The sequence below is a fragment of the Phyllostomus discolor genome, chromosome 4, assembly GCF_004126475.2.
Source record: "Phyllostomus discolor isolate MPI-MPIP mPhyDis1 chromosome 4, mPhyDis1.pri.v3, whole genome shotgun sequence".
NCBI lineage: Eukaryota > Metazoa > Chordata > Mammalia > Chiroptera > Phyllostomidae > Phyllostomus > Phyllostomus discolor.
The window spans coordinates 26,896,379-26,917,271 of NC_040906.2; the positions used below are offsets into that span (position 1 = coordinate 26,896,379).

The 20,893-nt window shown below is 34.4% G+C and overlaps 1 protein-coding gene across 3 annotated transcripts in view; it reads right to left on the minus strand.

Annotated features, from left to right (window-relative positions):
* CARF (calcium responsive transcription factor) overlaps positions 1-20,893 on the minus strand; it is a 71,268-nt gene that overhangs the window by 17,306 nt on the left and 33,069 nt on the right. The window contains exons 12-19 of one of the 3 annotated variants that reach the window (XM_036023041.1): positions 19,330-19,473; positions 17,525-17,758; positions 14,660-14,822; positions 13,452-13,515; positions 10,318-10,448; positions 9,569-9,935; positions 7,493-7,588; positions 5,271-5,299 (exon numbers count right to left, since the gene is read on the minus strand). In XM_036023041.1, coding sequence (XP_035878934.1) covers positions 5,271-5,299; positions 7,493-7,588; positions 9,569-9,935; positions 10,318-10,448; positions 13,452-13,515; positions 14,660-14,822; positions 17,525-17,758; positions 19,330-19,473 — 1,228 coding nt within the window. Of the gene's footprint in view, positions 1-4,795; positions 5,300-5,362; positions 6,988-7,409; positions 7,589-9,568; positions 9,936-10,317; positions 10,449-13,451; positions 13,516-14,659; positions 14,823-17,524; positions 17,759-19,329; positions 19,474-20,893 lie in introns of those variants that run through there. The other 2 variants (XM_028508941.2, XM_036023042.1) reach the window with 2 other exon arrangements.

Sequence of the window (20,893 nt, forward strand, 5' to 3'; positions counted from 1 at the left end):
GAATGCTCTCTTCCTGAAAATATCACCAACATAAGCTGTTGATAAAGCAAAACTAAGTTTTCTGCTTACTGCAGTAAGGAAGAATACTACCTTGATAGATTTTAACAGTGTCACTAAGGGGGAAAGGCAATGACGAGAGGCTTATGCAATTTGGGAGGTCTAATTTAAGTTGAATTTTTAATGTGAAGACCTGATTGGCGTTGGATAAAGTCTGCAAAACTGATGGGGAAATCTCCAGTCACCCATCAAAGAGTCCTTTTCACAGAAATGGGCCTTAGTACTTTTGCCATGCTCAGCCATTGGCTGGGAGCAGCCTGTGAGAAGCATAGTTTCTGCATAAGCACCATGGTAGATCCAGAGGACAAAGGCTGGGCCATTTGTCAATTACTCCACCTGTAGCAAGAGCTCTGAGTAGCTCATTTTCACACCTGTCATAGCCCACCCAGTCACTGAACAAATTTATGTCTTCCCACAGGTTCAGGATGCAGGTCTTCCATGGTTTTTGTGAGCCTATCTTCCTGAGGGGTAACTCAGGAGACCTCCACCGCTGCAGTTGGTCTTTGTGGAGTGACAAGTGGTACTCATGTCCTACACCTCTTCCAGTAACTACTCTAATTTCTCTCACCCTCAGCTATCACCTCATCAGGTCCTGGTAGCTTACTGGAGCTATGACTCAAATGTCAACTCCTAAAGGAAGGGTCTCAGTCATCATATTGTTCTTATGCTGACATCACTGCATGTGTCCATTAAGTCACAGTGCGGGTTGGGAGTACTAAAAAGGGGCATAAATGGGTCATCTGGGTTCCACACGTAGTCCTACTTTCTCCTGCTGAAAGTGTCATCCACTCCTGCATGAATGCTGATGCTGCTTCTTACCTGCTGGTGTCTGAATAAGAGGGCTTCAAAGTGCAGGGACAGCAACCATATCTTGTTGATCAAAAACAAACAAACAGCCCTGACTAGTGCTGCTCAGTGGACTGAGTGTCCCCCTGCAAACCAAAAGGTTGCCTGTTTGATTCCCTGTCAGGGCACATGCCTGGGTTGTGGCAAGTGCTGGATTAGGCAGCATGTGAGAGACAACCTATCGATTTTTCTCTAGCATATTGATGTTTCTCTCCCTCTCTTTCTCCCTCCCCCTCTCTCTAAAAGTAAATAATATCATCTTTTAAAAAACAAACAAACAGCCCTGGCTGGTATGGCTCAGTGGATTGGGTGCTGGCCTGTGAACCTCTGGTCGCTGGTTCAATTCCCAGTCAGGGCACATGCCTGGGTTGCAGGCCAGGAGCTTGAGAGGCAATCACACATTGATGTTTCTCTCCCTCTCTTTCTCCCTTCCCGTCTCTCTAAAAATAAATAAATAAAATCTTTTAAAAAATCTTCAAAATGACTGAGCAAAAAGAGCAACAAATCTGTATCAAATGTTGCATTAAGCTTGAACATTCATCCACAGAAACTACTCGGATGATTCAGAATGCTGCAGTTATGGGCAACTGGTGATCGGCAGATTCTTCACGACAATGCGCCTGCTCATATATCACGTCTCGTGCAGAGGTTTTTGGCAAAACATCAATCATCCGGGTGACTCAGCCCCCCTACAACTCAGATTTGGTGCCCACAACTTCTGGCTTTTCCCAAAACTAAAATCACCTTTGAAAGGGAGAGATTTCAGACTGTTGATGAAATTCAGGAAAATACAACAAGACAGCTAATGGCGATTAAGAGAAATGTGTGAGGTCCCAAGGTACCTACTTTGAAGGGGACTGAGGTGTCATTGTCCTCTGTACAGTTTTTCATATTTTTATCTTCTTCAATAAGTGTGTCAATTTTCATTTTAATGTGGCTGGATACTTTCTGAACAGAACTTGTATGACCAAGCTGTTCCACTTCTAGATATTTACCCAACAGAAATGAAAGCACATGTCCATACAAAGGCTTTTACACAAATATTCACAGCAGCTTTATTTGTAATAGCCAAGAATTGTAAACCACCCAGATGCCCATCAACAGTTGAATGAATAAACAAATTATGGTATTGTCATACAATAGGATACTACTGAGAAGTAAAATGGAATGAATTGTTTATCCTGTGACATGAAAAAATCTCAAAATAATTATGCTGAGTGACAGAAGTCAGACAAAAATGGCATGGACACTGGTCTGCAGTGTCCTCGGTGTTAGGGATGAGATAACATAAATTCACACGAACTACTGAGTCCTGTGGAGGAAAAGGGATGGCAGGGCTACTCTCTCAAATGGAGAGTGCCTTGGAGCAGCCTGGCCACTCTCTCAAGAGGAGAGTGCCCTGACCCTTGCCTTAACTGGCTTTTATTGGCTTTCTAATAGCATACATCAAAGAAGGTTTTCATTCATTATACTTAGGTTTGCTTTATTTTTAAATTTTTTCTGCTTTTTTTTTGTTGTTTTAAAATTTCTTTTAAATTTTAATTGCTGTTCAAGTACAGTTTTCTGTCTTTTACTCCCATCCCAGTACCCGCCCCCCCCCCCCACTTTAGGTTTGCTTTAGATAATTACTGTTTACAGGTAGCAATGGAAGGGATGTTACTGATTACTTCTTACAGATTAACAAGGAAAAAATATTGCAAATGCAAGGGAACGATAAGAGTAACAGGTCTGGTTACACTTCAATCCTTGGGAAAATTAGCACAGACTTCAGGAAGTTACTTTAAAGATACGCAGCAAGCGTTTGCTGCCTGAACTCAAGGTGAGAGTGTTTTAGCAAGGGCAAGTCACAAAACAGCCCAGGTACAATGCAGGCCTGATCTCCCACGGGAGAACTTCGAGGGCGTGGTCCTGTGTGCTGACTGGCTCCCCACTGGTTTTCCATGTGGGTGTTGAGCTACATTTCCACGCCTCGAGAAGCGGTTCCCTCAAAAAAGATTCATGCTATATGATTTAATTCTTATAAAATTATAAACAAATTGATCTTTAGTGACAAAAAGCAGATCCATGTGTTTGGGGATGGTAGGGTGGGCTTTGGAAGAAGGGAGAAGTGGGGATGATTACAAAGGAACATTAGGAATCTTTTGGGGGCGATGGATATGTTCATTATCTTAATTGTGGTAATGGTTGCATATATGTACACATATATCAAAACTCATCAAATTGTACATTTAAATTTGTACATTTTATTTTATGCCAATTATACCTCAGTAAAGATATTTAAAATAAAAATTGTTGCTATCTGCCTCCCACTCTTCCCTCTGGTTTTAGAATTCATTTTTTTAGATATAATTAACATACAACATTGTTTAGGGTTAAGGTATACTATATATATTAATGTATTTTAGAAAGAGAGGAGGGAGAGATTAATTTGTTGTTCCATTTAATTAATGCATTCATTGATTGTTTCTTGAATATGCTCAAACTAGGGAGCAAATCCACAACCTTGGTGTATCAGGACGACACTCTAACCAACTGAGCTACCTGGTCAAGGCTAAGGTAGACAATATATTGATTTTATAATTTATGTATTACAGTATGATTACCATCACAGTGTTCACTAACACCTCTATCTCATCACATAATTATTTTTTTCATGGTGAGGACAATTAAGACCTAGTGTTTGACAACTTTTGAAAGTTATAACACAGAACTGTTGATTATAGTCACTATGCTGTACATTAGATCATCAGGAATTTGGTGGTAAGTTTTTGCCCCTAGACAGTATCTCTCCACACTTACACCTATATCACATTCTCAAAGGTTTTCCATATTAACCATAGAACGTATTTAGTTTTCCCATTAATCAGTATAGGACCCATTAATAACTAAGATTTTGTTTAAATTCTGATTTTATTCCTGAAGTTTTAAGAATTAACTCAGCCACAAGTATTTCTATTATTTAACAATAGAATTCATAGCTAACATGTATGTGGCAAAAGAATACTAAGGCTCTGCCTTATTATTCATTGTCACTACATTAACTAAGCTGAACTGCAGACATTTAGACATTCAAACAATATACTATTTAAAATGTCTAAAGCCTAAATCAGCTGATGGAGTAGACTAAATGCAAGTGCCCCTTCTGGAGGGAGAAAGATTTTCTATGGTCCCAAAAAACAGGCAGAATGGAATTTGGAAAAAAAAAAAAGCAAAGAGGAAAACAATTTATGATCCCTCCTTTTAACATACTTCTGTCATTACTCCAAAAATATAAAGCTGTACTTGAAAATGTCATAGTACCAAAATGTGGGGGGGCAAAGACTTATTTATACCTTTCTTCACTCATTGTTTTAAAATATTGATGGTGGGCTGAGTTGAGAGTGCTAAATGCATATAGACCCCCAAATGTAATGATAACAGGAGTTACTGGTAGTTGTGCTTAAAACCTGTCAGGCTCCAAGTTGAACATAAAGGTATAGTCAAAATTTTCAGATAGAGTATTTATTCAGCATCTTCAAGATGAACAAAACCACAAGTATCCCCAGGAAAGTATAAAAAGAAAACTAAAAAGTTTAAAGAGGGGGAAAACACTGTATTTTATTGGAAAAAATTACATTATAACAAGGACACTATACATTAAATTACTATAAATACACACACACACTTTTGAAAACTTTTTAAAAAATCTTGGTACAAATTAAATAACATCTTTTTCATACTCACATGATTAAGTAGGTATTTTGACAGAATATAAAGATGAAATACAAGTTGGCAGGCCTCCAAATTAGAAACTTCAATGTCAGGACAGATCCCAAAATCTGATTTCTATCACTTTCATGACTTTTAGAAAATATTTACATAGTATAAGACTCACAAGCTTTTTCTTTAAGTATGTTAACTGCTTACACAGAGTATTAGTACTGAGGAAAATGCCCAACATGGCCATGTTTATCTATAATTAATTGTAGTATACATAAAGTTCACTTGGAGACTTGGAACATAAAAACTACAATGAAGAAACAAGCTCATCTGTAATTATGAATTTCTAAGTGCTTATTTTGAATGTCCAACTGACTACTACAGATACCACACCTTGTAATAAAGAGTACTTCTCAGACTTTGCTGTAGAGCTGTTAGGAGAATGCTGAATAAAGATAGTGAAAACTTTACGTACTTGCATTCAGTACCCTATGCATTTTAAAAATAACTATTTAAAATATGTAAACATACTTTTTAAAAAGTGATGCTAAGCACCTTTAAAATGCAATACTGATACATTGCAACTGAACATGCATTTAGAGGACAAATGAACTTTTAAAAACTAATTTACAAACCATTTTTAAAGAGCTATTTATTGAAATACTTACATGAAAATATTGATAGTTCCAGTTTCTACCTAAAAACCAAAAGAGTATAGAATTAGGGATTTAAACTTGCTTCATGCTTTTTTTTGTTTTTGTTTTTATCTGTGGGGAGGATGCATGGTACCTTTTTGTGCTCATGTTAATAAAAAAGACCAGTATCAGAAGAGACATTCATGGAGAATGATGTGAGAGAAATATTTTTAAACTATGTTTCGTCCTTGATCAAGTGCCAAAGTCTGAATCCATGGGCATCTCTGAAACTGATCCTCATCTGAAACTGACTGAAGTTTGTATCTTAACAAGCATTTCTCCTTAGCAACTCAACATCAAAAAATAAAGGAATGTTTCCAAATAAATATAGTTCAATTGGTAAAATATTTAATAATCAATTATTTTCATTAATGAAAGGTGAAGATCTATTATATAAAATCTTTAAAAAGTTTCCACAAAAACTAGAAATAACAAATGAAAAAACATGACCTACAATGTAACACTAAACTATAAATTAATTTGGACTTATTCCCTTTAAGTATACACAGACTAAGAGGAATCTGCGTTTGAGGTAATTAATAGTTGTGTTTAACTCAGCATAACATAACAGATTTGGCAGCTAACTCTATAAGTGCCAGCAGCAAATATTTTCATTTCTTAGGAAAATGATAATCAAGTCTTATTAAAAATCATATATGTAACTGAATATTAACTTTGCATTAAATGTTTAAATAATAAATTTTATATTAAATAGGATATAAATCTAAAGGGCAAAGAATTTTTAAATTCCACCCACTTCTAATATAACAGTGTTTTATAATGATACATATTGTATACTGGAAACTATTAAAGTGAATTTAGAATGGGAGATTAGACTCAGAAAAACCAAAAAACTCATATTTGTGCAAAGTATTATTGTTAAATTTCATATTATATTCCACATGCTTTGAATATTAAACATTAAAATCCATTTGAAATCCTTATTACTTTTTGAATATATCCATAGATGATCTCCGGGGGATAGGTGTGGGGAGGAGGTCTTTAGGTTGATTTCTTGATAGTTATAATTGATGCTTCTAGTTTTACCAACCTTCTAGAAAACAGAAGCTTATATTCAGTATTTGAAGTAAATATACTTACTCAACAAGCAAATATATATAACACATCAATTGTTTTAAAGTTTTAATATAAACTAAATTTTAAACTGTAAGTACTTACCTTGAAGTACTATAAATTCTAACACCATCATTTCAGTAAGAACTCTGGCATAAAAAAATAAATACAACTCAAATTCTTTTCTAACCAGGGCTGAATCTTCAATATAAAATAGGAAAAAAGTCCTCTGCTGATATCAAAAAATTTCCCAAATTATCTGTAAACACCCTGAAATGTTATTCTTTCAGAATTCTCTCAATTTCTATAATTTTCTACCCGTAAGTAGAATTGTACTATAATACTGCATAATCCATGCGATATACATTTATTTCTGTTGCTTATTTGATTAATTCGAGTTAAAATTCTCAGTACTTACCAAGATCCTTTACATTTCTACTAGATGACCATTAGTACACTAATGGTTTGTAGTCTCAAGTATAAAAATCAGAATGGAAGAAACTAAAATGCAACTACACAGTTTCCACAGATGTCAATGCTGAGCTTTGTGTTATGAAGTAAAATCTATTGTTTTATCTTTCCAAATGAGACAAATTATAAATCTTCTCTCACCTGTCTGCCAATGTAAAAAATTTTTTCACAACTTCAAATACAGAACAAGTTCTTTTAGAAATGAAAAAAAAGTCATCTCACACATACATACACAGTTTTGGGGGGTTTGGGTTTTTTTTTGTTGTTGTTGTTGTTGTTGTTTTCATTTTTTAAGAGCCAAAATGGGTAGTTCCAGGGGATATGTTCGACGACTACTTGTGTTCAGGCTATATTACATATTACCATGGATAAGTTCAGATGATCTTTTGAAACACTGGCCTTGCCAGGCACTCAAAAAGCATAAGAATTATACAAAATAAGAGGTGTAAAATATCTCTTAAGGTAAAAATATGGGATTGGCAACAAATATATCAGTTTTTAATCAAAGTTGCTCATTGAACCAGTCTTCTGTCCTCTTATCACACTGCTGAGTTTAACAATATTCACCTTCTTTTCTATGACATCAGAAGTCACCAGAGTTGTACAATTATGAAAAGCTTCAATAATTTAGGTAGCAGATAATTTCTTACAGTCCAAATGTTTTTTTGCTTCCATAGACAATGCTGGTTCTTTGGGTTCTTGCTTAACTTGGTTCACAGAAATGGTACCTTCTGGATTTTCTTCAACTTTAAAACCAAACATAAAAGAAAAACCATGAAGGTTAATGTAAACTGGGATCTTCAGAATTATATGAATTTAAAAGCAAAGTATAAAACAGTCATTTGGAAAAAAGAACTGAGTAATTTAGAAAAGTAGTTGATGTATTTGAGAATTTAGTGCCTCTAACATCTTAATAGTCATTCACATTAAATTCTTTCAGTATGCTGCTAGCAACAAAAAGAAAGAAGAGACAAGAAAACTATAAAGCTATTTTCTTCTAAAGAAACTTTGGCAAAAAAGCAGTCCATAATTTGATAAAATTAGAGGAGTAACTAATATTTAAACATACTTGTCTTTAAAAGCATGTATGAATAAAAGTCAGGAAGCCTCCCATTATTTAAAAATGATTTGTTTTGCAAGCAGCAGACACGGGTATCACAAATTCACAGATGTGTTACCATTCCTATGTGGTTTCCACGTGTGGTCGAATATTAAGAAAAATGTCCCCTCCCTAAAGAAACTTCACTACTTAAGTACTTAGAAAAATATACTATATCTTACATGATAGCTCTGTACAAGCTACATGTTTGCTTATCTAAAATATTTCTGAATGCACTTACCATTCCAAAGAATTTATGACCAAATTAATCTTAGTGTAGCATGCAGGTGAAATAGCTAAGATAAAATCTTTTTCTCTCCTCAGGAACATCAGGTTTGCAGCTGCTATAGGGAATTGAAGTTAAAGGGGCTATATTTGCTCAGAGTAGTGTGTTAAACACTCTGAAGCTTGTCACATATAGGCGTGTTGGAGTTTAGCCCAAGCCATAAAGAAAACCAGCAAAGGGTGAATTTAAATGACCTTGAGAATAAATATTCTGGTGAAACTGTCTCTCAGATCATGAGCTAACTTGACAAATCATGCAAGTTTAGATTCATAGAGGGTTTCCTTTAAAGCAACTGAATTAGAGATCCCAAAAGTACTTTGGCACAATTCAAAGGGAAGAAGCATGTTAGAATGGAAAAAGCGTTAGAGGCAGATAGATCTGAGTTTAAATTCCTTAGTTGCCTGTCACTTAATATATGTGATCTTTAGGCAATTACTTGAACTCTTTGAGCCTTGGTTTCCCCATCTGTAGAATGGGGACACCATTGACTATTTTATGGCATTGTGAGGATTAATTCGAGTATATTCCTTTTCTGTCTCTTCTACTAAAGTTCCTCAGTAGTGACAACTGCCACAGCCCTCTGGACAAATTTTCCTAAAAGGAATACTTCCAGTAAGTTTAAAAGACAATGAACCTTTTCTGGAATGAACTATTTCACACTTTTCCTTACCCAGAAGAAAGAGGAAAGATGTATGTTCTAAGGATAATTTCTATGAATATTTTGCTCTTTAAAGCAAACTGCAAGTCTTTTCCCACAAAAGTGCCCCATCCAGAGCAACTGGTAGGGAAAGAAGTGACACAGGTCAAGTAGTAGTTAACAACGTGTTACTATGTTGACTGAGTTCATTACAAAGTGAAGGTTAAGTAACAAAGTCATGTATTAAACTCAAGTCCCCAATTCTTACTAGTCCCCTTTAAATTTCCATGGAACTCAACACTTAAGTCAGTAACTTAAAATTTTTCTTTTAATTTTTATATCTGCCCACTTCATTCTATTTTCATTGTGTGCATATTAATTTTTTCATAATAATCTTTACACTAAATAGTTTCTCTTTTCTTTCATTTTTTCATGCATTCTAAAATGATCTTTCTGATCTGATATCACCACAGATTTTCCATGTAATATTAGGTATAGAATGAATAATTACAATAGAGGAAAAATTAAGTTTGTAAGTTATTAAAATTTACACTCATGAAAAATTTTCCCTTTTTCTCATAGTTTTACTTGACTTATTAAAAAATTAGAAACCCACTGAGTAGAAATGATAGTTTTTTTCTATAGTGTAATAGTGATGATGGTCCATAAATTTTTTAAAAAATCATAACTTGATTTTAACTTACTAAGAGCTGGGTGGCTGTCTATAATCTGTATTGGAATGGTCTGCCCATTTCCCAACAGAATTCGATGAACGCTTCCTTCCAGATTCTCTGCATCCTCAACATCTCCAACGTCCACCAGCTGATCCATTGCAACCATATTTTGATCTGGTCCTGAAAGGTTACCCCCAGTAGAGGCAATATTGTTTTGGGTTAGGCATGTATCTGTTTGAAGGTTCTGACTCTGACCAAGCTGTAGAGGATTATTATTCATTATAGCACTTCCTATTGAATCCAGAAGTCTTGAAGGACTGGAGGAGGGGTGGTTATTTACTGGTATCAGAGCCGGTGATCCATCGGGAGAAGCGAATCTTGGTTGCAACTGTAAACCCTTTTAAACCAAAAGAGTTACATCAAAATGTTTGAATTTACTATGTGAATTCTCATAGAATACATTATTCTTTTGATAAAAAATCAGAATAAAATATAGGAGTATAGTTAGTAACAAGTATTTAGTGAGGACAGAAACAAGAACTAAAGGAAAAGTAGTACAACTAAATTTTATTGCATGCATAGTCAACTCAAACATTTTCAAAACATGTTTAAATTATTATGTTAAATCAAGATATAAAAAGCTAGGATATTAATAATGAAAATACTTTGATCATTACTATAATTCTATAACAATTTTGTAAGATCCCTAAGAGAAGAAGAGGGGAGATGAAAGAAGAAAGAAAAGGGCCTCAAATTTGGCTGTTATACTGGATTTCTACCTGTAGTTGTGTGAATATTTTTGGCTGAAATGAAGAAAGTGAGGAGAGCAAGTGGGCTGGTTCTGGAGACAAAGAACTCCTTTTCCGATTTGCTTCCTCTTTAGTGGTAGTTGATTCTCCTGGTGAATTTCCTAAATTATATAAAAAATAAGCTATTAAAACAAAAAAATATTATGATTTTAAGGATACTACACTTTATTACAACCCTAACTAAGAATCAGAATAAAAAATAAGGTCAAATGTTTGAAAAGACTTTAAGAAGTTACCTATCCACTATTTTCCAGAACTTGGTATATAATCAGAATCCCTAGGGAAACTCTAAAAAAATATAAAACCCTAGGTTCAACCTCCACTAAATTTAATTCAGTATATCTATGTTGGAGTATGAAATTATTATTTTTTTCATTAAAAGATTCTACATCTATAACTGTAATCAAGTTCATTTTCCATGCCATGATTCTGGATTATACCTAAATTTCTCTAGGATGGATTTAAGCAATGGCTTTTCTCTGTAACTTTCAACATGCTATTTAACCCAGTTTTTAAAGTTCAGTTTCCTCGTCTGTAAAATGGGGACAATAAGAGACTTCCTCAAAAGACTACTGAGAGAATTAAACATCACTCTCACATTTCTTTGCTTCTTCATCCCTAATTGTCCTTCCACTTCACTCTGCTACTATTACTATGGTCATACCATGGACTACTCTACATCTAAAATCTCTAATTCAAACACCCCATTCTCTGCTCACCACCTCTTATTTTCCTAGGCATTTCGCTCAGGTACTCCACTACAATTGTTCTTCAACCTCATGTAAACCCCCAGTTATTTTTCTTAGGATAAAATTCTGTCCCCATCTCGCTTAGCATCCTAGGTTTGTAATTTTAGTCACATTCTTGCAAATACCCTAACCTCTGTTGCCTCTCTGTCCTTGGTCATACCTACCTGGTAAAATCCTGACTCTGAATGAAAATGGCTTCCACTTGCCTATACACGTGAAGCCAAATGCCACTGAAGAAGAAACTCATTGCTACTAACATCAATCCACGAACATCAACATTAACCTGTCACCTATATCTGACAACCTTACATTGTTTCTCTTACTTTATATAAGGAATAATATCTAATCTCCATTTTCCTAAACTCTTGGCCACCCTTCCTGAGATCTCTCATTCTTAGCACTCTTACTTAAAAAGAGAAGCTGTCAGACAGAAATCTCCTGTTTCCCATCACCAAAGCTATCAAGTACCCTCATCTTCATCTATTTCTCAGATTGCTCCTGTCTTGTCTGCCCTCAACCTCATACTCCCTTCATAGTGAACTTCTTGCAAAAGTGGTCCACATTGCCCTGGCTGTGTGGCTCAGTTGGCCGGAGCATCACCTTGTACCAAAAGGTTGCAGATTCAATTCCCAGTCGGAGGACACACCTAGGTTGCAGGTTCATTCCTCAGTTGGGGTGTGGGAAGTAATTGATCAATGTTTCTCTCTCTCTCTCTCTCTTCCCCTGCCCCCTCCCTCCCTCCCTCCTTTTCTCCCTAAAATCAATAAATATAACCTCTGGTGAGGATTTTTTAAAGAATATATTTTTTTAAAAGTGGTCCACATTGTGTCTATTTCTTCATTCACTTCCCATTCACTCCTCAACCACCCCATATGGCCTCCTCCCAATCCACTCTATAGAAAGGGCTTTCATATGCAAGCTTTCCAAACCTGACCTCATGATTTTTTTACTCTGCCCTGTGGCCACCAATACCTATTCTGATGTCAGTGCTGCTGAGCTCAGTAAATGCCACTATCTGTCAGGTGCTCGTGGAAGAAATTCAGGAGTCACTCTAGGTCATTCCCACTCTTTTACCTCTTGTATCTATTCGCTCAGTAACCAAGGCCTTTGAGTTCTTTTTACAGTAACTCTTAATTAAATCTTTCCAATTCTAATATAAATGGTACCACTGTCGTTAAACGACTGTCACCTTTCAAACGGACGGCTGAAAGAGCCTCTTGGGCCTGTTTTGCTTATCCAGTCTTATCTCTAAGTTCCTTGAACATGACCAGCTCTTTCTTGCTTAGCCTTAGAACATGCTACTCCTTTGATGGACAAATTCCTATTCTTCAGTTCTTAGTTTAAAAGTCACTTTTTCAAGTGTCCCCTTCCTAGTCCCTGAACTAAGTTTTCACAATTTTGTTATTCCCACACAATTTTGCAAAACTATGTCATGGCACTTTTCCTAATAGTAATTAATTAGAATATATTTGTTTACTGTATTTTCCTCTTGCTAAACTTGAAAATTAAATGAAGAAACTTACGTTTTCTTTTTTATGCCCAACATTTATCACAGTGAGTGAAATATGTTCAGAACAAATGAATAATGCTAAAGAATTTGAAAGTTATTCTATAGGCAGTGACTCAAAGGTTAATAAGCCAAAGAATAAAGAAATTATTGTATTGTATGTAGTTATTGATAAATTTATTCTAAAGTATTTATTTAGGTATCAACTTTTTAGCAAGCATTATGGCATGAACTAGGTATATTAATTTGAATAAAATATAATCCTTACCCCTGAGGAGCTCAAGTCATAATGAAAGATACAGATGTGTAAACAAAAGGATACCATGTAAAATGAAGGAGTAAATACAAAAGAGTGAATATCTAACTTTATACAAGGGGTGAAGAGTGCACTTAAAGCCAAAGAGATTGTTATCTGAGTAGTGAGTGAAATTTGCCATGTAGAAGAGGAGAAAAGACATTTCCAGAAGAGAGAACAAAAGAAGAGAGAAATAAGAAGGGCTATTGAGAGAACATAGGAGTAAGAACATTTGAGAAAAAGTGAACAAAAGAAAAGGAACAATAGTTCCTGATCATGGTATCTTAGGGTTATTACTATTGGAATTAGCCTAACTTTATAGTAAACTGTGCTAGTAATCAGACTAAAATTTCAATCATAAAGAAGCATAATGGCTAATTATAAGAGGAAATTTAAATAGCTGGAATTATTTTGATAAATTTTAACATAGTTGTTCTTGTCTCTTTGGACCATGGTTTTCTTATCCATAAAATTTGATTAGACAATATTTTAAATGTCTTCCAATTTTAACATTGTTTGATTTTATATTTTAAAGGTATTTAAGATAACCTACCTTCTGCAAATGTAACTGTCACAGTCTCTCTGAGAATATTCCCACTGTCTGAAGTCCACTGGAGCTAAAAAGGGAACATTCACTTCAGTAAAATATTTTAAACCATCAATACAACTGTCATATTTTATTTTCATAGTATAATTGTAATTTTTTCTATAATTACTCTCTTCACTTGTTCATATGCTCAATGCACAAGTATACTTCACTATTCAAATGCATTAGCTTCCCAAATTCAGATAGCAAGACTTTGGATAGCAAGTGAAGGTGGCAAGGACCATTGCTTACTAAACCAATTTTCGTTCCTGAATTTTGGATAGTAAATAATTAAGAGTTCTGGATAGCCCTGGCTGGTATGGCTCAGTGGACTGAGTGCGGGCCTGTGAACCAAAGGGTTGCCAGTTTGATTCTCAGTCAGGACACATACTTGAGTTGTGGGCCAGGGCCCTAGTAGGGGGCATGTGAGAGGCAACCACACATTGACATCTCTCTTCCTTTCTTTCTCTCTCCCTTCCATTCTCTCGAAGCATGAATAAATAAAACCTTAAAAAAAAGTATTCTGGAGGGCAAAGAATAGTTGCTCTAGCATAATATATATCTAAATCTATTCAGTTTCTGCATTTAGATAGTAAAAATGTGGAAAGCAAAATATATTGCTGCTGAGATTTTAATGTCGTAACAGTACCTGCATTACAATTAGTAGTTTCTGGGTAATTATACTCATCTCTTCAGAATAGGAAAACTTCTCACAGAAATGATGAATATTCAGGGGGGAAATACCACAGTATGAGATAACACTAATAGTCATAGATGGCATATAGAACTAACATTATTACTTTGTTTATTCAAGTCTAAACTTTTCTCCTCTAAATGTACACATCTACTTAAAGAGGACAGATATACACAGCATATAATCAATAAATACCTATTAAGTGACTAAGATATACTTTTTACAGATATAAACTATGTTGATTTTTAAATAAAGATAACCATTGTTATTATAAGTCAGAGATGGAAATTCACTGGTTTTTCATGTGAGGATAGTTAAAAAATTAGTCAAATTATCATTTAAGAATTCATAGTGTTTACATTTTAAGAAAAAAATGCCCCTATTTTTCTTATATCATAGTTATTTACATGGCCTAGCAGCAACCATCCCTATTAGTCCAAATAGTAATAGAAGCTAAGAAAGATTCTGTACTAAAACATACCGTTGCTGGAATAATCTCTGAGTTGTAAACATTATCTCCATTTCTCAAGGATTTTTGTACTTCATGGATGTGATTTTTTATATCATTTACAGTTGGAAAAAAGGATAGATTATGTCTTTCAGGTACCTCATCAGGTTTAAACAGCTCCCTTTCCACAAATTTTCTGTGGAGAATATGAAATGGAAAAAAAATAAGTAAATCTAGCAATTCACTTTAGATCACATGAGAGATGGTTCTCTTTTAGCATAAACTTGTGTAAACATGGTTTACACCTTTGCAAGTAGTTCATATATTTCATCTTTTAAATTTTTTCCATACATTAAATCATAGAATTCACGCAAACTAAAGAAATGTAGTATTTACATTGGTTAAACAACTGTGTATCTTAGAGTGAGCTTTAGAGTTTTATGAATTTAAAGGAATCACTATTTTCCCTTTTTTTATTCTCACCCAACATTTTTCATTGCTTTTAGAGAGGAAGGGAGAGAGCGAAACATTAATATGAGAGAGAAGCATCAATTAGTTGCCTTCAGAATGCTCTGGACTAGAGATCGCACAAGCCTGGACAGAGGATGGTACTTGCCTGGACCAGGGATTGAACCTGTAACCCTTTGGTTACCCAATGATGCTCCAACCAACTGAGCTATACCAGCCAGGGCAAAGGAATCATTATTTTCCATTTAAGTATATTTTTGAATGTTTACTAGGTTAGGCACTATACATCAAATATCTCCCTTAAGCCTTACTATAATCCTCTGAGGTACAATTAGCATTCCCACTTTATAGGTAAGAGAACTGAGTGCTGCCAAAGTTATGTAATCTGCCCAAAATTATAACCTGGAAAGTAAGAGAGCTTGGGCCTATACTCAGGTTATCTGCATAAATATTGTTATATTCCTTCCAAAAGGCATCAATTAATATCATATAAAGTATAATCAGCTTGCCCTGGCCGGGTGGTTCGGTTGCCTGGAGTGTTGTCCCCTATACCAAATGGTTGCGTATTTGAGCCCTGGTGGAGCATGTTTGGGAGGCAACTGATTGACATTACTCCCTCACATCAATGTTTCTCTCTCTCTCCCCCCCCATCTCCCTCTCTTAGTCTCTCTCTCTTTCTGCCTTCCTATCTCTCTAAAATCAATAAAAGCATATTCTCAGGTGAGGATTAAAAAAACTTTTGAGGCAGGGGAGAGCAATGGGGGAAAATTAGGACAACTATAATAAAACTTTTTAAAGGAACAAAAAAAAAGAATTTAAAAATCAAAGATTTTATTTTACCTTACAAATTTTTTTGAAAAATATGATCTGTGTGCACTTTACAAGTATACAAAAGACAGAAATAGAAGGCAGTGTTGCCACAACTGTATAAAAATGGATACATAAAAGAAATTATCAAGTTATATATATAAATAGAATATATATTCTATATATATAGCATTACATTCAGTAGACTGTAGAACAGAGCTGTATTATACCCCTGTTCTTAAGATTCAGGTTTAGTAAATAGTGGATGGCTTTAGCAAATTCTGGTTCTAGTCTAATAATATCTCAATGGAAATATAAAATGTTTAAGAAATCTGCTAGATAAAAAAGTAGTATATTAATTAAGAAATAATTCATGAAGCCCTAGCTAGTGTGGCTCAGTTGTTTGGAGCAACATCCTATAAACTGAAAAGTCTCAGGTTCAATTTCTGGTCAGGCACATGCCTAGGTTGCAGATTCAGTCCCCAGTCAGGGCACATATGACAGGCAACTGATCGATGTTTCTCTCTTGCATCCACGTTTCTCTCCTTCTCTTTCTCTCCCTCCTTTCCCCTCTCTACAAAATCAGTAAGCATGTCCTTGAGTGAGATTAAAAAAAAAAAAGGAAAAAGAATTCATGGAAATACTCATTGTGTTATTCAGATCAGACTATGCAATAACCAGTACAAACAAGGTCAGTTAGGTCCCAGAAATAACAGCAACAAGCACAGGCTGTAGAGTCAGACCTAAATTTCAGTTCTGCCTCTACTTCTTAAGCTAGTTATTTAACCTCTGAGTCTCCATTTTCTCATCTGCAGGTCAGGGACAAACACATGGACTTTATAGTCATAAGAATAAATGAGGTCATGCATATAAGGTGCCTAGTACAATACCTGGTACACATTGACTACATGACAATAATAGTTAATTTAATTATTATATCCTGAGTATCAATAAAATTAGTCCAGACTGCCATATAAGAGATTTCATTAGACAAAGAACTATCTATATTCTTTTGTTGTAACAAAATGTAATTGTATTTCAAATAGCTTCTAATAAGTACCTTGGCCTAGAGATTCTAAAATCTTTGGTTCTGCATAGATGTTTTTCTGAAAAGGTATCTATTATATAATTCAATTCATATGCCACTTAGATATAGTTCAATTTGGCAAACCTGAATATGGAATATCTTAACTGAGTAAGTCAAATCATTACATGGCTTGCCAAGCATCTGCTGAAAAATAATCAGCTAATATTAAGATTTAAAAAAATATTTTATTTATGTATTTTTAGAGAGAAGGGAAGGGAGGGGGAAAGAGAGGAAGAGAAACATCCATGTGCGAGAGAAACATCAGTCAGCTGCCTGTCACACACCCCCAACAGGGTTTTGCATGTCCCCAAAGGGTCCCAAACCCAGGCATGTGCCCTGAGTGGGAATCAACCGACTACCTTTCAGTTTGTGGGATGATGCCCAACCCACTGAGTCACACCAGTCAGGGCAATAAATAAGATTTTAATAAATTAATATATATTCCTTATCTACTTGAATTGCCTATATCCCAGAAAATGTTTATAATGTTAATATTTAAAGTAACAAAAATGAAAAACAATTTGTTTCTACTGTACCTTAGCTGTTTCCTTACTGCATACACTTGTTCTATTCCCTGTGATACTAATTCTTGAATCTTATGTGCTACTTGAGGATGTAGACGTGAGGGTAATGTACAATTCTCATCTCTAACTGTAGTTTCCTCTTCTTCAAGAGAGGGCACAGGAAAAGGGGAGGGTGACAAAGGAAGGGAAGGAGGCTCTAATTCATGATACTGATGAGCTTGCTGTGTAGGTAACTGTACATACCACCTGACAAGAGAAAATATTTAAAATTATATTACTAGACAAAGGCAAGAATCATAATTACCTATGTTAATACTCATTAAGAGAAGGTATAATCTTTTAAGAAAAAATTGTATATCATATCATATTGAATACAAATTCAAAATGTTCTCTGCTTAACTCTTCTAAGATTGGCTTTAAACCCAATTAAATACAAATCTTTTTTTTTTAAACAGACTTTTTACTATGGCCCAAACATTAAGGAGAGTAGAGGATTTAAGTATATATGAAAATGGTATTTTAAATCTCATACTAAGTAAATTTCACCTCAGAATAATGACTTTTTACATCATCTTTTGAAATGTATATTTGCCCATTCTTCTACCACTTTGTTCCCAGATTCCAACTTCTGTGTTGCACCTATTATCCTTCCAACCAAAGAGGGGATATAATTCAGCATATCAAGGCTGAGCTATGTGGGAGCATCTTCTCTGACAGGAGCCCAGCAAACTGTCTCTGGAGCGCTGCAGCTCCTGTTATCCCAATGAGCAAGACAATGAACTAAAAGGCAAATACAGGTCTCTCGTACAGTAGGGCACTGCAAAAAAACTAATGCTAAGAAAATAAATTGATCTACTAGAACACTGTTTTAATATATTTATGCAAGATGCTTCAATGATCAATGTTGCATGAAATGGAGCCTACATAAAAATTATATGCAATGTTCTCCAAACTAAATGATCTAATTATTGACTCTACTCATTTTTCATTTATATGAAAGTTTTTTTTAAGATCACACACAAACTACGGTCCATACTCTTAACCCCATTATACAATTGCAAATTCTTCACCTGGACTGGCACATAAAAGAAAGTAAGAAAGAAAGCTAATATTTCTTCTTATTTAAGACCTTAGGGAGACAAATATATGGTGATAGAAGGCAATCTGACTTTGGGTGGTGGGCCCACAATGCAAAATACAGATCACATATCACAGAAATCTATACTTGAAACCTATATAATCTTATTAACCAATGTCATCCCAATAAATTTACTGAAAAATAAAATATTTTAAATGACTGTAGTATAAAAGATATAAAATGAAATTTTATGTAGGGGTTCAAATTCATTTCTGGCTGCCACAAGTAATCAAAGATGGGTTAAAAAATATTCAGGTGACTGTAAGTATGGCTCCTAGTAAATGTGTGAAACAAAGTACTAAATATATAGTGAAATGTGTTGCTAAAAATGTATTTGTCATTTCAGAAAAAAACTTCCATATGGCACACAGAATTCTTTGGTCAGACTGGGCCAAGACATCTGGCTGATAAACTCAATGGCCTATACAGTGGCAAATTATTTAATACCTAGGGAACTACTAGTGAGAGATCCACCTTATAAAAAACATTTCTTTTTTAAAATTTTTTTCACTGTATTTTTGTATTACCATTTAACCCCCTTACACCACCCTTCCCCTATAAAAACAATTTCTTAAAATAAAATAATTAGAAACCATAATTGTAATTTTTCTTACAGAAGAAATTCTTGCAAATGGAACTAATTAATTTATAAAATAAAAGAGCTATATAAATGTCCTACCTAAGAACACCACCAGCATCTACCAAGTTCTTCTTTAGCATGTTAAAGGCTTTCTCTTGCTCCATTCGGATTATCTTCTTATCAATTTTGGGGTCTGTGGGAACTCTATATTCAGGAAACTTTTGTACCTTTTTAATGTAAATTCTTTTTATAAGAAAAAAAAAGATTTTTCATTATATTGTAATCCTAAGAAAACCTAATTTATCAACCAGGACTTTATTGGAAGCATTAAAGTTTAGAAAAAAATTCCATTAATCTAGAAAGCTTTCAGAGGATTATGTAAAAGACATGCCATTTCTGAGTGCATCATAATACTTAACAAATTAACAATAATCATGACTTTAGTAAAAATATCTAAACATTTCTGGATATTCGCATTTTTTTTTCTGGATTTGCTGCTTCTCCATTCTCTTGAAAACCATAAACACCTCATACCTGGGTTACTTTAACAGCCTCCTTCTGGGCCTCTAGACATCCAATCTCAATACTAAAATCCACTTAATACATCAATGCCACAGTAATTCTTCACATATGTACTACTCTGCTAAAGAATCTATCTACCCTTTAATCATGTAAAATTTCTTGGCAGCATTCAAGGCATTCCATGTGATTCTTTACCTAGCTTATCTACCTAGTCTTAGTTTCAATTACTTCAAATATAAAATTGCTTTCCCTATGAAGTTTATCATCTTAATGAAAGAATCATCCTTCCTCTTCTGATACCAAATATACAATCATGCCATATCTTCATTTATATAGTTTTCCTCGCCTACAGTATCTTTCCTTTAATTCTCTATCTATCCAAATTCAATCTAAACTTCAGCATCCAGACTTTCTTAGCTAAGTATTTTCTTTGCTGTTAATGAGTTTGCATGGATATATTCCCTCTGAAGACAGTTAGGTAATCCATACTATACTATCATGTTCTCAGAAAGTTTTTGTTTACTGATCAACCCCAACATTTTAAGTTCCTCATGTTTAAATAAAATCTTACCCTTTTTTAGTCGCCCTCTTTCCCATGGCACCCAATGTAGTTGCAGGGTACAGAGTAGATACTCATAAAGTACTTACAGAATAATGAAGAATAAAATTGTTTCTTCACATATAGAGATTTTCTCCCAAGTCACATGTAAAGTTTTAGATTTATTACCATATGTAAAAATCAGTTGAAAACTCTGTTTCATGATCAAGTTTAAATATGACCTAAAGTTAACTTGATCGGATTAAATATGAAAAGCCTTCTGAACTGGATTTAAAAACGAGAATGCTGAGGTCTGTGATTTAAGATATGATGTTAAAATGTTTCAAAAATCAACTAAATCCAACCTTTACATATTTTTTAAAATTTTATTGAACATGATAATATAAAAACATTTGCAATGTCTGAAAAAAGAATATTCTATAGGATGTTATAAAAACATTTTATTGGTTCACATTTTTCATTCTCACCCACAGCAATAATAACTCCATAGTCCTACTCTATCTAAAACTTATACTATGTTGGTCTCATACATTGCTGCTATGACCACGATTGGTTAAAATTTCTCTAAAAAGCAACTTTCTA